Source organism: Procambarus clarkii, chromosome 62 (assembly GCF_040958095.1).
Source record: "Procambarus clarkii isolate CNS0578487 chromosome 62, FALCON_Pclarkii_2.0, whole genome shotgun sequence".
Classification (NCBI taxonomy): domain Eukaryota; kingdom Metazoa; phylum Arthropoda; class Malacostraca; order Decapoda; family Cambaridae; genus Procambarus; species Procambarus clarkii.
Genome location: NC_091211.1, coordinates 16914123 through 16938705, shown reverse-complemented (window position 1 = coordinate 16938705; position 24583 = coordinate 16914123). Strand labels below are relative to the sequence as shown.

Here is a 24583-nt window from a genome sequence, read left to right as displayed (position 1 = left end):
TGACCATTTCAGATTTTCATAAAATTTGGTAGGATAGTAGAGGGCATGAGGTAATTTAAACAGTACAAGTATATGCAAATTTTAACACTTGGTGATGAACAATATTAATACAGCAAAGTTTGCTTACAAGCTTAATAAAAAATAAGTTTGCTTCTACTTTAATTGAGGTAGAATCATCATATTGTGCTTGTTTTATAGGTTAATAGGTTTACATTAGATACTGAATTTTTTTCATTTCAAGATCACATGATTTGACCTTTGACCTTGAATATATAAAAAAATTGTATCTTTTTAGGGAATAGGAGTAAAAGAATAATGAGAGTAACATACCTCACATTCAGTGACATACATTAGTGCTTGTTTATGGAAAGTACCATCCTGGTGGATAAAATGTGTCATATACAACCTTAAGGCCAACTTGTGTGTGTGTGAATGCATGAGTGAATAAATGCGAGTGAGGGAGTGAGAGAGGTAGAGAGAGTAATGGATTCTGTAAGAGACAGGATGATAGTGAGAGGCAGCAGTGGTGCAGTATGAGAAGTGACACATTGGCTACTGCTCTTGGCACTGTGTCTGACCCAGATCTCAGCTCTCTGATATATAGGCCACCAGTCTCAACCTTGTGCTTTCCCTACAATGTCCCATTATTTCACTCCTACTATCCTGTTATGATAGTTCAACTGCCTACTACTTCACTGCTGCTATCTACTGCATTATCAGTGAACGATAATAAAGGTGCAGCGAGAGGCTCGGGGCATTTATTGGTATTAAAGTGGTAATGGGATTGAGCAGTAGTAGAGTGGTAGCAAGAGGGAAGTTAAATGACTCAAGTAGTGTGTAGACTGAAAGGTTATATCCTGATAATCACAAACACCTAACACTCCCACCCCAACCTATCTCCCACCTCCAATATACTGTACTAACTCCTAGACACCCTCCCCTCCTCTCACCAACTTTCACACCTGAGAACAATAATAAGCCAAGAACTTCAAGAAAATCTTGTACAGTATATCTGAAGTAAAGTGAAATCTACACTACTAATTTTATTTTATCACACCATCATGCAAGAAGAGCCACACATCTATGGATCTTCCAATAAAATCAGTAGACTCTTAGATGTTACTACTGCTCGGCTTAGACTCGGTTATAAGTATTTATGGGAATCTGCATCACCTACTGATTTAGACCTGACCAAATGTAAGCTGTTCCAGCAAAATTATTCACACATCCTCCATCACTATGTACTCACCTAGTTGTGCTTGCGGGGTTGAGCTCTGGCTCTTTGGTCCCGCCTCTCAACTGTCAAACAACTGGTGTACAGATTTCTGAGCCTACTGGGCTCTATCATATCAACATTTGAAACTATGTATGGAGTCACCCTCCACCACATCACTGCCTAATACATTCCATCTGTTAACTACTGACACTGAAAAAGTTCTTTCTAAGGTCCCTGTGGCTCATTTGGGTACTCAGTTCCCACCTATGTCCTCTTGTTCACGTACCACCCATGTTAAACTGTTTATCTTTATCTACCCCTATCAATTCCTCTGAGAATTTTGTAAGTAGGGAGTATGAAAAGATACAAGAACTTAGGGACAGCTCTATAACAAATGTTCAAGAAATGTAAAAATATTTCATTAAAAATTATTTGCTACCAGAAATTTTAACCAAATACCAAACGGGGGATACTGTAACTGTAGGTAATAAATGTGGTGGTGTGCAGGGTTAAGTTCCTGAGCCCATTATGTGCTTCTGTAATGTTTTCCACAACTGTCCTGCCCATAGGATGGGTATTGGATGCATAATAAATGAACTAAGCTAACACACACACCCATATATATCAGTTAAATGATGCTAAACAGAAAATGGCTTTATAAGAAACAGGTGTGGAGGCCAGACAGGCGATTCCCATAGACAAGAGTTGACCAAGACTGGTGAGGCGCTGGGAGACGTGCTCCGCCGTTTTGGCACGTGCTGACACTAAAGCTGTCCTGCCACACTAGGTAGACCTCCTCACCATCACCACCACTCCTTCTCCCAGCTATTACCACCCCACAATGCCCACCACCTGCCCCCCCCCACATGGCCATCCATCACACTGCCCACCACACCCCACACTGTCTGCCACCCCCCCCCCCCCCACTCTGCCTGCCACCCCGCACACTGTCCACCACCCCCACCCCCCCACACTGCCCCCACCCCCCCCCCACACTGCCCCCACCCCCCCCCCACACTGCCCCCCCCCCACACTGTCCTCCTCCCCCCACACTGTCTGCCACCCCCACACTGCCCGCCGCCACCCCCCCACACTGTCCGCCACCCCCACACTGCCCGCCGCCACCCCCCACACTGGCCGCCGCCACCCCCCACACTGGCCGCCGCCACCCCCCACACTGTCTGCCGCCACCCCCCCCCCCCCCCACACACACTGCCCACTATGCCCACAGTGTCCACCTCGCCCCCACACTGCCCAGTTCCCTCCCCCCACCACACTGCCCAATTCCCCCCCCCACACTGCCCACTACCCCCCTCCACACAGCCCCCCCCCCCACACTGCCCCCTTGATTGATTGAGAGTTGAGAGGCTGACCGAAAGAGCCAGAGTTCAACCCCCGGAAGCACAACTAGGTGAGTACAGGACCCATCCGGCGCGGCTGCACGTCACACTGGCGGGTGGTGGGAGGAGATCACGTGTGAGGCGCCCTCTTGTCTAGGCCAGCAGCTGATTACTGGCCTCATGGCTTATTATTGCTCTTGGCTCTCTTAGCCAATTGAAATTGAAATAAGTTTATTGATGTAAAATACACACAAAGGGATGAGGTAGCTCAAGCTATTCTCACCCCGTTCAGTAACTTAGGCAATGGTTTCTCTTAGCGTCTCAATTATTTGTGTATGTTTAATAACTTTGTTGGCATAAATAAAGGGGAGAGGGGGGTGGGGGGGGGGTTCTAGTATGGTTGTGAGGGAGGACGACCGCCGCCCCTGGCGCTATGTAGGTTATGATGTCAAGCGTCAGCTGATTGGTAGTGGGGGGGTGGGGGTCGCCCGCTCGCAGGGGAAGCCGGCGAGTACTATTTTCTTCTATTCTCAATGTCTGGGACAGGAAGCCTGTGTAAATATATACTACCCACCACCCACACTAGACACTACCCACCCTCGACCCCCCCCCCCCTACTTACCCACCACCCCCTTCCAAGGTGGAAGTAGTGTTGGCCAGACCACACACTAGAAAATGAAGAGACGACGACGTTTCGGTCGGTCTTGGACCATTCTCAAGTCGATATAACATTTTTCAGCCACGTTATTGTGGGTCATCATCATCTGCATATGGAAGTAGTGACCTTCCCCAGGATACAACCTCACAACACTTGCCTTCCTCCGGGTCCCTATTTACTGCTTGCAGACCTGACACGACATTGGGCTTCACTGGGGTACACTGAACACTGCGGGAGGGGGGGGGGGATAGGTGTCTGTCCTGGGACGTGGCTGTTTCCTACACAGATGATGTGAGTCTCTCCAGATATATTATGTACCATAATAGATCAATGTTAGGCATTAAAACCTGTATCGACATGAAACTTCTGACGTTATAGTGACGTCACACCTCGTATATACCATATATAAAACACGCATTTAATATTTTCGTTATTTACGGTTGGGTTGGATTAGATTAGGCGTGTCTAAAGAATAACAGTCTCGTAAAGGGGTACACACTTTTCCCAGGTTTTCGACCCAACTCGGTAATTACGGGGGGTTATCTTTGACCCATGTCAGTCATTCGTGAACTTTTAATTTTAGAACGTCAAAAAATAAGAGGGAGGAGGGAAGGAATTATCCGGGAAAGTTTCAAGCCATTACGACTATATAGCATTGAAAAGGGATCAGGATTGGGATTTGGGATGGAACGGGGGAATGGAATGGTGCCCAATCACTTGGACGGTCGGGGATTGACTGCAGACCTACTCACTGTAAGGAGAGAACAGAGATGGGTTACTTTCGTGGTGTGCGTGTGGGAGTGAACAAGTGCTAGCGGTTGTATTACCTTGCGGTCATACAATGAGCCGACTCATTATTGTGTTGAGCTCTCGAGAGTTTTTACAGCCCATTGTCTTGCCAAGACTTAGGAAGTTTTGGTTCTATTATGACTTAATTCTGTTGCAGCCAGCAAACTAGTTAACAAAAAATATGCAAATGTTATTAACCTAAGTGTGTCTTGTATTGCAGGATATTAATATTTTTTCTTGTACTTTTAGGAATGGGTGTGCGAGAAGTGCGGTGGGCTGTTGACTCCGTCCGTGCGGTTGTCGAGAGGAACGCGATATTACGGCAAGAAGCAGCCAGTGTGCGTGTTGTGCGGACCAGAGGCTGGTGTCCGCCAGTTGAGCCTTCCCTTCGCCTTCAAGTACCTGGTGGCCGAGCTGGCCAGTGTGGGCATAAAGACGTGCCTGGGACTCAACACCGCCGAAGACTTCATCTCAGAGTCCGGTGTCCGACCTCACTGATCTTAATTCACCGGCAACTGTTGTAATTTACTGCCTACTCGAATCCCAGAGAAAGTGAGGTCATAGTTATCTTTTAAAATGTTATGTTTTTCATAGACTTCACATTTGTGTTTGAAGTTTGCTTTACCATTGTGATGAACCACTTGCATATAAAGTCTGTTAATAAAATTGTAATTTATCTTTTTGTTTCTTTTCGAAGGGTAGAAAGGTTAATTTAGACCAGCAAAACTAAATATTATTTATTTTGCTGTGTAAGTTAAGTGCCCATCCGGATGAGCAATGATAGCAGGATGATTTAATGATTTATACAAATGATGAATAGCAGAATGAGGGCCTATCGTCCTCACCCATCACATGATTAGCTCCTACCACACCTGCATTACTTGCCTGAGTCCTCCAGGCAGAGGAAGACCTTTACCTGGATAAATTATGTCTGAATTATAACAAACGTTCAGGATGAATGCGACAGTGGAGCACGAGTGGGTGAGACAAAGTTCCCCGTCCTAGCATAACCCCCGTACTCCTTGCCTCGGTTGATGGCTGAGCGGACAGTGGCCTTTGGTCCTAGGCTACGTGAAGTTAGTCTTTGAAATGGTGAGATCACAAGTCGCTTGCTCTACTTGGTGGAGGCTTCCAGGTAAGCAATCAAGTCTGCACGCTCATTCTTCTTCTTAAGACCGGCGAACACCATCTTTGTGCCTGGAATAAACTTCTTGGGGTTGGTCAAGTAGATATCCAGATTCTCTTTATCCCACGTGATGCCCTTGGCCTTGTTGGCATCAGTGTAAGGATAGCCAGGAGCCTGACCAGTCTGGCGGCCGAAGAGGCCGCTGAGGTTGGGTCCAGTCTTGTGCTTGCCGTCTGCTTCAACAGTGTGACACTGCGCGCACCTCTGCACGAAGATTTTCTTGCCTTTTTCCACGTCACCCATAGTCTGAAAAAACATTCACTTACAACAAATGACCTAAATATTGTATAACTATTGAACATGAAAGGTGGTGGTGAAAGAACCTGCCAATTAAATACTCTCGCGCCTTAACATTGAATTGAATGCTTATAAGCTGTTGGGTGCTTCTTGGCATTTTATCAACCCCGCTATGAAAAAGTACTGTAATCATCAACCTTCATATTTTAAATTTCTGTATTTTACATTTTAATATAATGAATGGCAAGCACAGCTCATTTTACTAAGGCTGTGAGCCTGACCTATCTTGTAGCTTGCCTAAAAATTCTTTAAATTATTTATCATACTTTTTCAATTTTATTGCGTGCTATTTATTCCTCTCGCAGATTATCTCTACGTATACTCTACGTATACGTATTGAGCATGCGGACTATTTGGCCCCGGTAGTACAGTCGGGTTCGTTCTCGACTCACAATCGAAAATTCCGGGTTCGAATCCCGGGCAGAACAGAAATGATTGGACGTATTTCCTATCACCTAATGTACCTGTTCACTTAGCAGTAGGTACTCGGGAGTTAGCTTGTGAGGTTTCATCCTGGGAAGAGTAATTCGATCTTACCGGGGGGGGGTGGGGGGGGCTCGATAGAAGTCCTCGATAAAGGACATTTATAAATACACACTAACTGCCTGTCCTCCAGCACAGTGATTTAGGTGAGCGAGGAGCCTAGCCTGTTGGGTGGAGTCATCCCGGCGCCTCCCTCCCTCCCAGCTTGTCATCCCGGTAGCTATATATAAAACCAGTCACATGGACGCCACTAGGTACTCTACTTACACCACCTGTAGCCTCATTATTATGCCAATAATAATCGCGCATAATCTGTTGGTCCGTAACTGATTTCTAGTATAATATGCTAATGTGTTTCCCAAGCAGTCAATATAATAATGAAAGCTTTGGTAATCAATGTATTTGTTCATATTTTATCAAGACCTCTGCGGTATATTTAAAACTAGTTGAATTAACCGAACGTTTTCCCCACTTAAGGTTAGCTGAATCAAGATTGGCAGAAAATCAGATAATTACTTGATCAAAATATATATTATCAGAAGATTAAGGCTTCCTTCGTGATAAAGTTCCCGGCTGAAGGTCAATCTATAGCTGCAGAGGTCAGTCAATGTTACCTTCACAAAATCATACTCCATAAAACGTTCTCTTATCTAATATTGCAGGTTTCATATTTAGATATTTATATACAAATTTGTGATCCCCGAATGCCAATATTCAGTAAAATGCTTAGAAATCAGATTTGTCTTAATTTTTGTTGTATGTACACTAGTATATTTTATCTAAATTTTGTAAATGAAGCTTTATTCTGCACTTAACGAATATATATATTTCTAAATGTTAAACTTTTGAACAGTTAAGAGCAGATTTGTTCCAATGAATATGTTAGTGAAAACATATGCAGTTTGATAAAATGCAAAATACAGAAATTTGCATGTTCCGTTAAATCAACGCTGGATCAACATTATAAACGTTGATTCCGTGTTACAATACGGTCGATTTCCCAGATGTGCCAGGGAAGGGGGGTCTTTTTGCCGGATTCATTAATGCAAATCAAAGAATTTATTATTAAATTTTTAAAACTTATTAACACCAGTTACTGAACACATTATGACCAGAATGTCCAGTTTCACAGTATAAAGATTCCGGTTGTTTCATTAACACAGTAATCCGTTCCTGCCGGTTTTCCCTGCCTTCGATTCTGTTTTTCACCGGCAAACACTATTATTTAACTTGTGTCTATTACTCAATTTTACCAAGCAACCGAGAAAAACGGATTGTAGCTTCAGACTACTAATGATAATTTCACAGCACATGAAATAGCACTACAACCGAATACATACTTATTAAAGTGTTGGTGAAGCACGGGTACAGCTGCCGGTGGGAAGAGTCTGTCGGAGTCACACCTGAGCCAAGATATATATACAGTATACGCCGGCCATACCCCCCACCTCCACGGGTTGGAGGGAGGCGTCATCATTTGCCAAATGTTAGAAATTATCAATATGACACGTAGCCACTAAGAAATCGACGTGCATTACATTTTACATAAAATGTTATAATATAGGGTTACACACTTTACGTTTTTGTTCCTAAGTTTGTTGACTTGTTAGTGGAGAACCAACTTTCTCAAGTGATTGTCTGCAATGGCTTCAGACACGCCTACTCACTGCAATCCAACAATATATCCATAACTATATAAGATAGATCCATATGTATATATATATAATACCAAGATGAAGCACAGTGGAGTACTGCAAGAGTAGCAATAGAAGTCGTCGTCCAGTGGGAAAATACCGGTATACCCGCTGCCTCACGTGTAGAGCAGACGCCATGATGACGTCATATCTGCCCACCACTGCTATTTCGCAACCATATATCGTTTGTAATATTACATATGTTTACACATTCCATTTTTTATAATGGTGCTCGTAAACAGCCACTAATTATTGCCACACACATTGCTTGTTCTATCAAATGTGGATGCTGCAGTAACCCCATACATGGCGAATTGCTGTACTAATTGAAGCAGTAGTTTTATTAGTTTATTATAGACCCCGTACCCATCCTGCGACCTGTGGTAGAATGGTTACAAAAGTACCTAACTTTTTTTTTGCCGTTACAGCATTGATGAAATAATTAGACTAACGTGCATGGAGTCACACACGGGCTCGGCTACAAACTTAAGTGTTCATTAGGTACGCAAATTTATCATCTTTTTTTTTGTTTTGGGGGTGGGGTAGTTGTCTTGTGGCACTTCTGTATATGATGGTAGTTACGAGAAGACTATGAACCTTACTGGCAGTGCTAGCTTACACACACTGTACAATACCCATACTCGTGCATTACCAAGCCAGTAGAGCATCTAGAAATAGCTTGAGAGCTCTGGCAAGGTTGAGCAGCCGAGAGGCAGTGTTGGTCCTGCTGCTGCTCCACACACCACCTTCCCATCACTTGTTCCCTCCAGGTATTCATTTTCTTTAGCAATCTTTTGTGTAGTACGTTCAAGATCCGTATAACTATACAGTTTCTGTAAGAGCAATGGTTAGCACATTAACCCAACACCAACTAACCTAGATTCTGGGCCAGAAAGAAAAGTTTGGCCATTTCGATCCTAACCCATGTATAATGCCTCGTTTGCGTAGTAAGAAATAGGTGACCAGGAGTTAGTAGATTGTCGTGTTGCATCCTGGAAATGGTCGGTCTACGTTGGTTAAGGTGACGATAAAACTATGGCTAACACGATAACTAAATTTTATATTCAAATATGTAGGTCTTTACCCTGGGCAAAGTTGAAGTTTTTTTTTATTTCCACCCTAATTTGGATCAAATGATGCAGTAGTTTGCTTTATGTAAAACTTGTACGTTTATATTCAAATATACTGTACCAATTTAAGAATGGTTAACAGTTCAGACCACTACCCTGTACTTTGATTTAAGATTCTCAAGTCCAAGGGGTAATTACCCCTCAAGCTATCTTGAGGTTACCTTAAGCATTTGCTCTACATCAGTCACGTTTATAATAGTTGAAAGTTCATTTTCATTTTAAATTACTACTGATGCTAATAGTAATTTAGCTACTAGTAGTATACTAGTAGCTAATGTAGTGCAGGTAGCAGTCTCGTCTAATCCGACTATTTCATGAGTAGATATTATTTTAGATCTCTGGCTCCTGCCTCTTTAAGCTGGAGGTTAAGCTGTAACCGTTGTATTACCTCGGGTGTTTGAGGCAATAATTACAAACAATAGAAAACATTGCTGCAGCTTGTGTGACAGTGCAGAAAAAGTGGGATGGCATTAACAGGTACATTTCACTTGTTTATCCCCACCCAACCAGCAAACTTGTTAGAACTGAACATTAAGACAGAAGGCCTAGATATGATTTTATCCTGGACATTAAGGGAAGTGGTGGAAAATTTGTACAGGGGTTGCCAGTTCATAAAAAAAAAGTCTGAAGAAACCTGCCCACACGTATTAGAAGCATAATTTGGTTTGCATCTGGTTGACTAGAATATTTGTACATGGCACCAGAGACTAAATACTAAATTGGATTAAGATATTTTTACTAGACAAAACAAGCAAGCATAAATTATGCAGTGCAATATAAGTGCACAAAACTCAGTGGAGTTTTAATGGGATCTCTGCATAGAGCATTATTTTAATGGCAACAGTACAGAATATAGAACCTATGTACATTGCAGTCAAATTTAAGAACGCATATTTGAATTGTCTAGACAGTGAAATTTTAATGCTCCTTTGAAATACATTGCCTCGAGCACCAGTCCCATTAGCCATTAACCACTTTATATCACAGACTATCTTATCAGCCTTCAACGTGTTATGTCAGGATGTTAGCGATTAAGGGATAATTTTACTGTGTACGGTCGTCTTAATCATATTAAACAACCAGTTGTTTCCAGCTTTCAATATTGGATTTTGTAACACTTTACACTGGGATTATTGGTGGGAAATAATATACAGTTTCAATCAAATGATCCTGCAAAGCCTTAATGTTTTAATATTAAATCCTTCACTTCTGTTATAAAAATGGACAAATAAAGGGACAGTTAATGAACTATACATTTATTTCAAAACATAGTTAAAATCTTTTCAACTAGATGGTACATTGTGGGTAAAAATAAATAAAACTCCTTTAGAGCATTAGCAGAAGCTCAGGGATCAAGAAGGGAAAAGAATTAAGACTTTCCTAGTAAAGAGCAATGCTCTCATTCTCTTCTTGACCAACCCAGACACTGACAAGCCCTTGGGAACTATATGTACAATGGGGACTAATTCAGACAGTCAAAGAGTCTTCCATGTTGATTGATAACACTAATCACTGACTTGTACCCCGAGGTTCAATACTCTTGAGATTATTCTATTCCTGCGAACAAGTCCCAAGTGTCTATTTAGTGGCGCATTCCAAATAAGCTATTAATTCAGAACGCTCTTTCTTCTTCTTCAACCCTGCAAATACCATTTTGGTACCTGGAATGTATTTCTTAGGGTTGGTGAGGTACTCATCCAATGTTTCAGCACTCCAAATGATTCCTTTAGACTTGTTAGCATCAGTGTAAACATAACCAGAAGCCTGTCCAGTTTGGCGGCCAACAAGACCATGGAGGTTAGGCCCAGTCTTGTGCTTGCCTCCAGCCTCCACTGTATGGCACTGTGCACACCTCTGCACAAATATCTTCTTTCCCTTCTCCACGTCACCCATTTCTAGACAAAGAAGAGAGATTTTATATTTAGTTTAAATTCTCGTATGTATGCAATAAAATGTCATTAGTAACAAATTATCAAAATGCTGGCTAGACCAAAATAGTATCTAGATTCAATTATGCAAAAGTTTCATACTATATATCAGTACTATATACCCAATTTCTTCTTATTAATATTCGGCAATATATAAATGCAAGGAGTTATTAAAATATTAAATTAATGGTTAAACTTAATATGCAAGGCTTTATTTTGCTCTCCACTAAAACTTATGAAGCTCATCCTGGTCCCATTTAGGAGGTATCCAAGGATCCACTATTTACTAATTTTTATATTACCGAGTTGTCAAGCTTATTAATGTAGAAGGAATACATTTAAATGTATATCGTTGCATATCGAACAAAGAGGAGCATACATCCGTAGACAAAAAGCATGTCACCTATTATAACACTTTAAAATCTATATTGAAACGGCATGTTAATACATGTCATGCATTCTGCTATAAAACAAAACTTCAATAACACCCACCCATAAGCATATGGTTTATTTTACCCTTTATACCACACCAATTATTCATCTTTCTGATAAACATTTGTTTACAGGTCTAGTAAGACATTTTACATAGCATTGTGAGCCTCTTGTTGAATCACTTGTGATATAAAAGATTATTGATATGTATATGTATGTGTAAATGATTATACAGTATATATACATGTGTATGTAACATTAGCAATTGTGTATCTTTAAGATTGTCACTTGCTTAGCTAAATGAACTATGGGATTCAGTTGCTGAACCCATTATGTGCCTCTAACCCTTTCCATCACCGCCCATGGGATGGGTATGGGGTGCATAATAAAGAAAAGTTGAATAAAAAATGCTGATATTTAGTTACACTTCCACTAGTGCACCATATTTTGAAAACCTGTGCACACAACGTATGTGATAAACGCTCACTGTAAAATATACGCATCTTTTTTTTTTAACAAAATTCTATCAAAGGTTGACGCCAATAAACTCAGTATATATGTTAGGCTTTACTATTAGCGTTACATTAGGTATACTCCACGTGCAACAAAAACACGAGTATTGTAGTTATATTACCGAGAATTATATATATACCACGACCTCAATAATTGTCTTGCGTCAGAATTACTGATGAAATGCCAAGTACTAAAATTCCCTGGCTCTCCTTTTCCTAGAAGTGCCCTCCAGTTCTAGTTCACGTCGCCATATTTACAAACCAGAAGTTAATGTATAACGATTGTACCTGCTTAACACGTTAATATATTTTTCCAACCAAATTTGCAATGTTCTCAACGATACGAAAATAACAGAATGTTGTCTTTTACTTGCCAGATTTAATTAATGTTGCACTAACTGGCAATATGTGACGTCAGGCGAGCGCGCGCTAAACCTATACGCAGGACTGTACTTTTTCCACCACGCAAAGAATGGGAGTGTTCACAAAGTATTTTAACCTAAACCTCCTCCCTATTGAGGATAGGTTAACATTTGAGTTTCATATTGTGCACCCCATACGTATCCCGTGGGCGGTAGTGGAAAAGGTTACAGAGGCATATAGGGCGCAGGAACTGAACCCTCACAATTCAACTAAGCAATGCATTAGTTTTTTAATTTTGTATGCATTTTGTGGCAAATTACAAAGCAACAGGAGACTACAAATGCATAACTAGCCTGTTATACTAGCTCCCGTGTGCATCATCCCATTCTAGCTATTAACCTAGATCTGCTACACCACCACGTAGTAAAAATTTCACCGCCAGCCTCATTTGGGGCACAAAAAAACGCATATAATTACTAATTCCCAAGATTAGGTGCAATTTTTACCTTGATCTTGCCACCTACAGAGCAACAACCTGTCCTTAGAGAGGAGCTACCCTGACGGTAATCACTTCAAAACCACTATGTAATTAGAGCTATTATCCATTCACTATCCATAGATTAGGTCGCCTTTGGCCAATGTTTCGTGGCCAAATGTTTAATGGAGAGGGAGGCCTGGTCGTGCGTTGGCCGGCCGCGGGGATTTTTATCCCCCGGAAGGTAGACAAGGTAGGTAGTATCAATAAGAAGGTACCGTTCAGTCAACATAAAGGTAACTGCAGAAGGCATATTGGCCCATACGAGGCAGCTCCTATTAATAACCACCTAATCCCACTAATGTACATGTCCAACCCACACTTTAAACTGCATCTTGCACCGGATCCAGTTTTACACAATGTTTGGCTCGTTTCTTTAGTTCCCTCACTATATTCGGAACCGACATTTCAATATAGTTTTTCACTAATCTGCGATCCCTGCGCGTTCTTAGTGGGTGACGTTTGGCCACCTGCACTAAAAAATGGTTTCACACTGTAGGAGACAGGAAGCCTGTTAGGCTTATCAAGGGTCCCTCTCGATCGTCTAAGGTACCTATTCATTCCTAATTGAACAGATGCATCAGGCACAAAGAAATCTTCCCAAACGTCTCCATTCTGCGCGGAAATAGAACCCTAGACCTTATTTACCCCGAGGGCTACTAACACTAGTGGCAGGAAGCCGGCGGCTTGTTAAAAGTTGTTGTACCTTATGGTTGTAAACGAGCTACGCTGCATGACCCGTGGGGCTACAGGCACTTAGCAGTACCTGTCTCGTGTACTACCAAAAATCTTAACCCCCAGTAACCCATGGGTTTCACTAGGAAGTGCATGCGTTACATTGTAACCTTTCCACCGCCGCCCACTCTAGATGGGTGGGGGGCATATTGAACTATATCGTAACTTGCTCGCCACAAATTTTAACTTTTGTAATTTTCCTGAACTCTTGAGTGAATAACGCTTGTCAGTCACTCGCAGGATGGTTATACAAGAGTTCCTTAATAAATAATAAAATACCCCTAGGCAGTTTATTCTCGAGAGCCGGCTCGAGCTATACGCATTTTCCCTTACTCCACCGTACATTACACAATATTCTACGGTATACTTTTAAATTAGATAAAAACTATCGCAATTCAAATCTTGATATTACACTGACTAAATACGCAAATAAAATTTATCTTGGGGAAAGTAGCAGATATTGATCTGTGGAGCGCGTAGCCGGCCAGCTGATTCTAGGATTTCGTCATTACTACACCACCACATACCGCGAGCACCCACCTCACAACACTAACACATTTCTCACCATCTACGTATCCTAAACATCTCCCAGTTGGATCACATCAACGCTTTGTCCTTGTGCTTCGCGTTCATACCGTAATAAAGGCCTTTTCCATACAATATACCCGCTAATACTCACTTTTTCAGGAGTCAAGGTACACCCGGCCGCAAGATACCAAGTTAGTGGTAGAAAGGGACGAGGCGGGTCGGCCGTCCTTGTAAGGCTAGAGCTGATTGGGCCAGCTCAATGAATGGTGTTTGTAAGCCGAGCGCTGATTGGTTGGTAAGTCCAGCGAAAACCTGGAGCTACACGGAACACTGGAGGACCTTGCGTTAATTTACATTCTACATATATGTTGCTGCATTAAACATATACCTTCAACATTTGAAAAAACATAAGGTAAAAATACATAAAAGAGTTTTCATCATAGAATTTACATATGTGAAACGTACCATCCAAATTTTATAAGAAAACCAATAGTAAAGGGATAACTTTAGTATAAGCATCTACATTTGTTCCGCATAGTGGAGGTCACATTCTCTCTCTTAAATCATATACACTGATGGTTCCCTACACCGCCCCACGGGTGCAGCTGGAAGTGCAGTTGTCCTGACAATGGGTGATGGCTTATACTTTGAGTGGGGAGTCCGTATAAACAACTGGGCCTCTACCCTTCAGACCGAATTTATTTGCCTTGCTTCTTGCACTGAAATGTGTACAAGTCTCCAAACTTGATACATTAATTGTAAGTGACTATCATCCTTAATTGCTCTCAACTTTTTAAGACAACTGTAAAATGCTCGTGTCTGAAGCTAGACACAAATACAACATTATTAATGATGGTAACAGAGTCCATTTCAAGTGGACTCCATCTCATTTTGGACTCCGAATGCATGAGAGAGGTGATAAGTTAGCCAAAGAATCTGCCTTTAAAGGAGAAATTGAGTATAACCTTGGATTGTTAATAAGCAGTCTGAGAGCAATAGTAAACCAAGAACTTCAGCAAAATCTTGTAGATCTGAGACAAAGTGAAATTGACACCAGTAATTCCATCTATCATACTATCATGCAAGAGGAGCCACACATCTATGGTTCATCCAATAAAATCAGCAGACTTTTAGATGTTACTACTGCTCGGCTTAGACTAGGTTACAAGTATATCTGGGAATTCTCATTATCTGCTGATGTAGACCTGACCAAATGTAAACTCAACAAAATTATTCGCACACCCTCCGTCACTATGTGATGGAGTGCGAAGATAGGTGAATTCAGAGACAATTCTATAACAAATGTTCCAACGATGTGTAAATATTTCATTCAAAATGATCTACCAGAAATTTTAGCCAAATATCCCCAGTTTGCTAACTGTAGGTAGTAACTAAGTGATTGTAACCTATCCACCGCTGCCCACTGGATGGGGGGCGGTGTGCAGGACAAACATATCAATTGTGACACTAGCTCTCCACATATGTCAGTTGTTTAATTTAGAACCTGTACTTGTGGTCGATCTCGAACCCATTGATGATGTGTATTGAATTTTGTAACTAGTTCACCAAGATTGTAACTTGCTTAGCTAAATAAATTGTAGGGTTCAGTTCCTGAGCCCATTATGTGCCTCTGTAACCTTTTCCTCTACCGCCCACAAGATGGGTATGGGGTGCATAATAAATGAACTAAACTAAACAGTGGTTTCGATGTACAGTATGTAGTTTCCCATTGTCGGGGACAGTAAGCCTATTCGGCTTGTGGAGGTCCCCATAAGCCAACAACTGACCTTCTCCAGTATGTAACCCACAGCAGTTTGCCTATCTAGGCAACTCTAGAACAATAAAATACGAAGAACTTCAATAAAACCTTTGTGGATCTGAGGTAAAGTGAAATCAAACACCAGCAATTCCATCTATCATATTATGATGCAAGAAGGGCCCACATATCTATGGATCATTCACTAAAATCAGCAGACTCCTAGATGTTCCTATTGCTCGGCTGAGACTCAAGTACAGTGTAAGTATCTCTGGATTACTTGTTGGTGGAAACTTGACCAAATGTAAAGTGTCAGCAAAAATACGCACACCCTCCGTCACTATGTGATGGAGTGCGAAAGGATACATAGATTTTTATAGACAGCTCTATAACAAATGTTCAAGAAATATGTAAATATCTTATATTATCTTGAGTCATTCAAAATTACGTCATTCGTAAATCACGTCATTCAAAATTATCTACTACCAGAAATTTTAGCCAAATATTCCCAGTTTGCTAACTGTAGGTAGTGAATGTGAGTGACTAAGCTTTCCACCGCTGCCCACTAAATAGGGGACGGGTGGCGGGATTGAAAAGCAAATAAAATTATGCACATTACGCATAATGTACATTAATACATTAAATACATCAAGGCTCCAGTAGTATCGTTGGCTTCGTTCTCGACGCACGATCCAGAATTCCGGGTTCGAATCCCGGGCGGGACAGAAATGGTTGGGCACATCTCCATTCACCTAATGCATCTGTTCACCTAGCAGTGAGTAGGTACTCAGGAGCTAGTCAGCTTGTTGTGGGGTTGTATCCTGGGCGGGGTCAGTAATTCAGGCTTGGGGAGGGGGGGGGGAGACCTCGATAAAAGCCAAAACATGTATGAATACAAATCCACAAGGGCCGTGATGAGGGTTCGAACCCTCACCACGGCCTTTGTGGATTTGTTCACTTGATGTGTTCACGCTGTTGTGATTTGTGTGTGTATATATGAACACACTCTGGCTGCCTGTCCCCCAACACAATGAATTATTATTATTATTATTAAACAAAAATAACCATACTTCCCAGGTGAATGGATTATTATTATTATTATTATTATTATTATTATTATACGTACCGTACATATGCGGTACTTATGTACAGTACCGCAAGTACGGTACACTACGTTGACTACCTTAAGAGACTACTTGGGGTCATTCTTGAACCCATTGTTGATATAATAATTCACAAGAAACTGTGTAACTACCTTATCAAGACTGTAATTTATTTAGCTAAATGAATTTCGGGGTTCAGTTCCTGAGCCCATTAGTGTCTGTAACCTTTTCCACTACCGCCCACGGGATGGGTATGGGGTGCATAATAAATGAACTAAACTAAAACTTATCAGGAACACTCACTATATATAACAAAATTCTACACCCCAGAAGGACTCGAAGCCAGGAGCACTATGAAACTAGCGTACCCGGTACTTTAACCACTCGACCAACCTTAAGCGTACAAAAGACATTGGTAGTCGAGGCTATATCCCCAACGTCCCGACGGCACTTGGTGGTTGTTTCGTTGTTGTTTAGATTCAGCTACTCGAAACGTAAGTTCTGAGCAGCACGGGCTATGGTGAGCCCCTAGTGGACTAACCTGGCACAGGAGCGGGGCTGTAACTTTGCACTTAGTGGTAAACTTGGGCATAGTTATTTCATCGAATCACCTCACTTTGTGGGGCCACGTGAGCACCACAAATGCGAACAAGCTTGAATGCCAATATGCATATATAGCCTGACTACAAGGCCTGCAGCTGGGTAAAGCCCTGGCACTATTCTCATTGACTGCGGCGTTTCCTCTCCAGACTATTGTTCCTTCTGTCCCCACTTCCAGCTCACACTTTACCTGTACAATCAATCCATCGATCGATTCGAGTAGATGAGACCCCCCCCCAGCCCATAAACGTGGACAACGGTGTAATTTATCGGCGAGTACAGACATTTTCAGAATTACATACCTAACCTAATCTATATATATAAATAAGAATGTCTGTTCTTATTCTTATTGCATTCTTCTTCTTCTAGTATTTATTATTCTTATTACAAAGACGTAACAAACAGGTAGTGACACTTTATGCGGCTTTATAGCGGCAACATTTAATTTTCAACATTATTATTTCTTTCACAAGATACTGTCCATACAGTAAACATATATACATTGACAATAACAACAGTGACGATATATGCAATCTTTCCTTCAAATAACTAGTACCACTGCGACATGTTTTCTTCAAGGTAAGCGCCACTATAAATTGTTGCTAATAAATAATAATAAATAAACAATAACTGGACCAGGCAATGTGATGTAGTCATTATGGTAATTCGCCTTGGCTATAGGCACATCTGGCAGGTTAGTGAGGCTGAGCCACTGCCAGAATATTGTAAACTGTGACAAACCTTTAATGCATTCACCAGAACACTATATTGCTCAATGTGGAACCATAAAAGATTTTAAACCTCCTGGCCTATTGTACCACCAACTGTGTAACTATTTCATTGCATCAGGTGTACTGGACGACATCCTAACAATTTATCCAAAATTTGTTTGTCCATTTTAAAGAATGAAGAACAATTTTATTTATATTATTTTTAAGCTGCATCTCTTATGAACCCATCTGCTCAACAGAACCCGTACAACTGCACAATAAAAAGTTGTATTTACATATTCATACATTAAAACAATGATTGTAACCATGATATACATGTGCTTCAGCCTACAGTTTAGACCTATTGTCTTGTGTATGACCCTCTGTCCTGTGACAGTGAATACCAGCATTATCCTCGCCATTATTATAAGATCTAATTGAATTCCTCAGATTAGGCAAAATTGTAATTAAATTTTGTCACTAAAGATGTTAATAATAAATAATAATCACAAATTTTGCTTCTAGTCTGTAAATTATTTTAAATGTATATTGTATTAAAACGTTGGATATTAAACAATTAATTTTTCTTTTTGATTCTATAATGTAGCCACTTCGAAAGTGAGAAGTTTTTTGGGGTGTGTGTGTGGTGGTGGTGGGGGGGGGGGAGAGTCGCCATATAGAAAAGGGTTAGTACATATTGGGAGACGTTCAGAATTTGAATACTATAATTCACTATTTTTTTCAAAGCTCTTTGATTAATTAGTTTCAGATTTAACTCTTACTATTCTACTGGACTTTTTTGTTTATAATATTGGTAAACTGCTATATAATTAAATGACCAATATCGAACTTGTGAAACATCAGGAAGGTATCAAAGTGACGTTATTTAGATTAAAAACACTCCAAATACACCTTTTTGTGGGGGTAATTTGATGAAAATACCCAATACAGAAACATTCTCCTACCACACACTGATAAGCGGCCAACGACAAGTAATCTACAGGAAACCGTCAAATTAAAAACAAGAAGAAAAAAAAAAGAATTAATTCTAAAACTTTGGATGTTTCTACTGAAATCAATGATATACACTTTCTTTACCACATGCACTTTCGGTTTAGCCCACCTTCACATTTGTCTGTGGTTGGACACTTTATGGTGGCCATGGCTGCCAACGTCCTCAGTCAGTGGGGTCTCCAGGCTAACTAGCAGCCTCGTCCAGTCTGGCACTGTGGTAGCTAAGCGTTTCCGCTCCAACCTCATCCACCGCTCATTATCTTTTATTTTTTATTTATTTATTTATTTATTTCTACAATGAGTTCTTACATTCCTGTACAGCCACTAGTACACATAGCGTTTTGGACATTTTCGGACGTTTTCGGGCAATCCGTTTATTCTCCCATTATCATTTCTACGTTAACACTTTCCTTACTTTTTTGCTAAATACTGATTTTAGAATAAACTGGGGTTAAGACTGGAATTAAGTAGCTACAATGCCGCTCTGAAATATATTGTACTGTATATATCTTGTAGCACTAGCACGCATAGCGTTTCGGGCAGGTCCTTAATCATAATTTTCCCCGGAATACGATCACCCAAATCATTTAACAACCAGGTACCCATTCACTGCTGGGTGAACAGAGGCTACAGTTAAGGATTGGAAACTAGTCAATCCCCTCTGGCCACGATTCGAGCCCAGGCCAAAGTGCTCGCGAAGCGTGGGGTGTTACCACTGCCCTAGAGACATTGATTGATGAAGATTAATCGACCCAAGAGGTGGCACGGGCATGAATAGCCCGTAAAAGACACGGGGACTGTTTAAAACTATTCTTAAATACTTCAAGCAATTTTCACCATTGGATACTACGGGTAATAATAGATTTGATATTTATGATATCAGGGAACACAGCTTACATTTTCATCATATATATTTCCTTTATCTACTAGAAGCGAAATAAAAAATAAATTCCAAGAATTTTAGCTATTTTATCATTTATAATAAAAAACTTGTCATTTCATGCAACGAACGTTTAAGATTTATGACTAAATGGCTCAAATTTCAGTGTGAGATGCAATAGTCAAGTGCGTGTTGTGTGTCAAACGTTGCTGATTATAATATAATGTAATATGTCTTCAAAGAGGTTGACTATAACCTTTGAGTGCCTATAAGAAAACCGAGAACAATAATACACCAAGAACTTCAACACAACCTTCTAGATCTGAGAGTTTAGTTGCTAGCCAAATATCCCCAGTTTGCTAACTGTAGGTAGTAACTAAGTGATTGTAACCTATCCACCGCTGCCCACTGGATGGGGGGCGGTGTGCAGGACAAACATATAAATTGTGACACTAGCTCTCCACATATGTCAGTTGCTTAATTTAGAACCTGTACTTGAGGTCGATCTCGAACCCATTGTTGATGTGACGACTTATATTGAATTTTGTAACTAGCTCATCAAGATTGTAACTTGATGAGCTAGTTACAATTCATTTAGCTTAGCTAAATGAATTGTGGGGTTCAGTCCCTGAGCCCATTATGTGCCTCTGTAACCCTTTCCACTACCGCCCACAAGATGGGTATGAGGTGCATAATAAATGAACTAAACTAACTAACGTTATTATACACCCCATATTATTAACTCACAAATTAGGCAATAAGCGTTATATTTGTACACAAAAAGAGCTCCACTTACCATCCAGAGAAATACCCTTTTCAAGCTGTCCTTCATCCTTTTCGGAGAATGATAGAGTTTTTTCCGTTGGGGAGGATGGAGTATTCACAGGTTGAGAAGATGGGGTCTTCTCGACTGGAGAAGATGGGGTCTTCTCGACTGGAGAAGATGGGGTATTCTCGGCTGGAGAAGATGGGGCATTCTCGACTGGAGAAGATGGGGTCTTCTCGGCTGGAGAAGATGGGGTCTTCTCGGCTGGAGAAGATGGGGTCTTCTCGGTTGGAGAAATTGGGGACTTCTCGACTGGAGAAGATGGGGTCTTCTCGGCTGGAGAAATTGCGGTCTTCTTGGCTGAGGATGGAGAATTCAAAGGTGGAGGAGACATCTTCTCAGGTGGGTAGGAAAATGTATTTGCATCTGGAGACGCGGTGTTCTCAGCTGTGAAAAGAAAATTATTCTTAACTAAAGAGGAAATTTTCATATCTTCATACAAGAGAGCATCCTTACCTAGGATATCTTTAAATTTATGACAGATTTGTTGATTGTGAATCTGAAAGTAAAAAGTACATTTTCTTAGATCATATAATTTATTTATCCATTTAAACAGTATATCTCTGCTACAATATATATTTATTATTATTATCATTATTATTGAGCTTAGGTACCCTATTTTATATGAGGGATATAACATAGGTCATGAGGTGGCTATAAGTCCATCTAATATCCACATCTCACAGAACATGTTGGCATTCATGGAATAGCAGGAAAACTAATCTACTAGCCTGCACTAGCAAACTGAGTAGAATATAACAATATCTCCTAATATTCACGGGTGAATGTAATAGCTACAAAGCTCAAGGGTAAACTTGAACCATTTGGTCTACAATTATTGACAGCATTAATCAGCGTAATCTAGTATTCACGAATACCACATAGTGTTAAGGAGTGACATAGCTCTTGTTCACAAAGTTTACAATTAGAGTATTTAGTGTTGGGAGATCCTCCCGCAAGAAAGAATACATTTAATTTACACACCATTGCTGTTGCTTAGATATCCTAATATACAGTATGTAGTTACATATTTATGCTACAACATTTTTGCATTATCCTTCTTCTTAGTTTTTATTTTATACATTACTAGGTTTACACCAATAATGTATATAATTAACACCGATGAGATGAAGTGCGAGGTTAAAAATAAACGCTTCTCATATATGAGAAAAAGTATATACAAAATATATATCTGTAACTATTTGTCAAAAAATTAATGTTAAGAAAGAAACAAAGCATAAGCTCCAGATTAAAAATGTTTATATAAAAAGGGGAATAATAATAATAAGTGCCATCATCTATTAAGAAGGTTTAACTGCACATCAAAATCTATTAAATGTTTATATAAAAAGAGCCTTGACCTATATAATGTTTATATAAAAAGAGCCTTGACCTATATAATGTTTATATAGAGCCTTGACCAAATATAATTACTTCTCACTGGGTATATCAACTTATATATATTCATAAAAATTACTCCAGTTATGTGTTTCTAGCTTAAGTATACTATAGGGGGTAAGTACTCGTCAATCTTATAGGTATCATAACTTTATTATTACATATTATTTGTTTTATTATTATTTGGAGTAGAGTCACTAGACCCCTAAGGATTATTCAGATCTACTCCAACAAAAGATTCTCTATTTCTGAAAATTCTTTCACAATGAAATTCCTGACGAATTGCAATGTTATTATAATATTGATAACCACTATTATTGTCTTATCCTTTCCTTATTTTCACTGCAAGTATTAATATCCTAAAGAACGGTCATAATTTGCCTGGTAGATTTACCGAACTAATAATCAAATTCTTCCTTTTCAAATGAAACTTTAGTTAACATATCTTTTGTCTTAGGGAATAATCTTTCGTCTTAGGGAATAGTGTATTTGATATTTAGGCATTACAGTTTACTATCCTACGATAGATGCAAGAACTTAACACAGTGCTTTTGACATATCTAGCCTTTTCTCCCCTCAGATGCAAGAGTAGCCAATACGGCCACAGGAAAAGGCCAGTAAAGAAAAATGGTTAAAGGAAAGGTTTGGAGATCTTTATTGCTGAAAAAGTGGTTGGGGTTCGTCCATGGTTTTGTCAGCCTGATCTTTTTTACTTTTTGTGCTTTTGACACACTAGTGGAAACAAGTTGCGTTAAAGATAATATAATTGCATGCCTGTGATCCTACGTTAATTTATATATATTCAACAAAATCCACTCCATGGTCTTTCATATTTTATGCTCTATTTCAAGCGTCTCTACTATAGCAGTCAAAGCACACCTACGCCACTAAGATACAGCTATGAACCAAAAGATCAGCATTATACTGCGAGGCTTGGCTACGTTAGTGTTCAGTTAATTCAGTTATTTGTTCAACTAATTTAGTGTTTATCTTTAGTCACTGGAAGAATAAGTGACAGGATTCTACTTGATACATCTTTTCATCATCAATGCAGAAAAAATACCGTTTGAATAGGATGACACATCGTACACCAAACGGTTTGCCAACGATCTTAAAACTTATCTAACATTACCCGATCTAACCCAAACCTAACTCAAACTAAATTAACCCAAGAATATATACTGTTTTAAACATAAAACTAGCTTTGTCGAATCGGCTTGTGTAAGACCTGACCATCTCTTTGAATACTATCGTGAACTTTCATGTCACTCAAACATAAAAGTAAGATTGAATTATATATTCAGCATTATGCTTATAATTTTACCAATATTAATAAGTAAAAATAATATATGGAGTCCATTTTAGGCGTTTAATTATAAAAACTGGGTGGTGTGTAACCTTAATTGTTGCACATTAATTTATCCAGAAGGTTTGTCACTCACTTATTCCCAATCATTAATATAATTATAAAAATCTTATAACTGTACTTTATCATCCCCCTTCAACCTGACCTTCAAGTTCAAGTATGTTTATTGAGACAAGAAAGAAATGCATCTCAAAGGGATAGAATAGCTTAGGTTATTTCTACCCCCTCCCCCAAACATTATTGCCAACAACATTTGGTGTTCCCAGGCTGTCACCCATCCAAGTACTAACCAAACCCAACGTTGCTTGAAATGTGATATATTTACGATATCATAAGTGTTGAAAAAATACTAGCAGAGACTATAGGGCGACGTAAAACATTCCATGCATAATATTGGTTATTAGCACAACCTGTAACATGATAATGATTCCTTAGCTTTCATGACATATCATTCTTACCCTCATAATGGTAGCGAGGCGCGTCCCCACCGGGTTCTTGGGGTTTACCACTCTCCTTAACGGGCACAATCACCAGGAAGGTGTGCTCTGGAGGCACTAAAACAACTTGAGGCTTTAGTGTGATATCACTAGAAGATTGTGCACCGCTGAATGGTACAGGCGATGCCCCGTTGAGTGGTACAGGAGCAGCAGCTGGTGGTGTATTGAGCTCTCCGCGTGGTCGAGGTTCGGCCGGCGAGGAATCTGTTTCCTGTTCATTTACCGACAAATCAAATTTATGGGTGCGAATAGCATTGTAGGTGGCGAGGCCGGCGAGGCTTGCGAGGAGGCCGGCCATCATGGTGGGTGTCTGGCGGCGGCCCCTGGACCCCTCAGCCTCCGGCAGGTCATCCATGACGGCTTTGTCATGGCCCTCCTCACACCGCTTAGCATATTTGGCACAGGTTGCGGGCCTCAAGAAAGGTCTGGTGGCCCTAAGCTTACAGAAATATGAAGGCAGGCGGCTGAAATTCATCTTCCCCTCTGCTTCCTTCAACTCTCGGAGACACACTACGTCAACAACAAAAAAAAAAGGAAATATGCAAAGCGTTTTTGCTTTCTGAATCTTTAAGAGAAATATCCTTTGGGATTATATGATGTATATACA

The 24583-nt window shown here is 40.3% G+C and overlaps 3 protein-coding genes across 4 annotated transcripts in view; 1 reads left to right on the top strand and 2 right to left on the bottom strand.

The window, feature by feature from the left end:
* Polr1B (RNA polymerase I subunit Rpl135) overlaps positions 1-4680 on the top strand; it is a 33765-nt gene extending 29085 nt beyond the window's left edge. For both annotated transcript variants that reach the window (XM_045755574.2, XM_045755572.2), the window contains one exon: positions 4253-4680. In XM_045755574.2, coding sequence (XP_045611530.1) covers positions 4253-4501 — 249 coding nt within the window. In that variant the 3' untranslated portion in view covers positions 4502-4680. The remainder of the gene's footprint in view (positions 1-4252) is intronic.
* Positions 4681-4728: 48 nt separating this feature from the next.
* LOC123766458 (cytochrome c) lies at positions 4729-7463 on the bottom strand. Its single transcript, XM_045755577.2, has 2 exons — positions 7310-7463; positions 4729-5435 (listed from the first exon to the last, which is right to left on the bottom strand). The coding sequence occupies exon 2, from the start codon at positions 5430-5432 to the stop codon at positions 5118-5120; it is 315 nt and encodes a 104-aa protein (XP_045611533.1). The 5' UTR covers positions 5433-5435; positions 7310-7463; the 3' UTR covers positions 4729-5117.
* Positions 7464-10033: 2570 nt separating this feature from the next.
* Positions 10034-24475, bottom strand: LOC123766454 (uncharacterized). Its single transcript, XM_045755571.2, has 3 exons — positions 23938-24475; positions 20686-21102; positions 10034-10688 (listed from the first exon to the last, which is right to left on the bottom strand). The coding sequence occupies exons 1-3, from the start codon at positions 24449-24451 to the stop codon at positions 10372-10374; spliced, it is 1248 nt and encodes a 415-aa protein (XP_045611527.2). The 5' UTR covers positions 24452-24475; the 3' UTR covers positions 10034-10371.
* Positions 24476-24583: the final 108 nt, after the last annotated feature.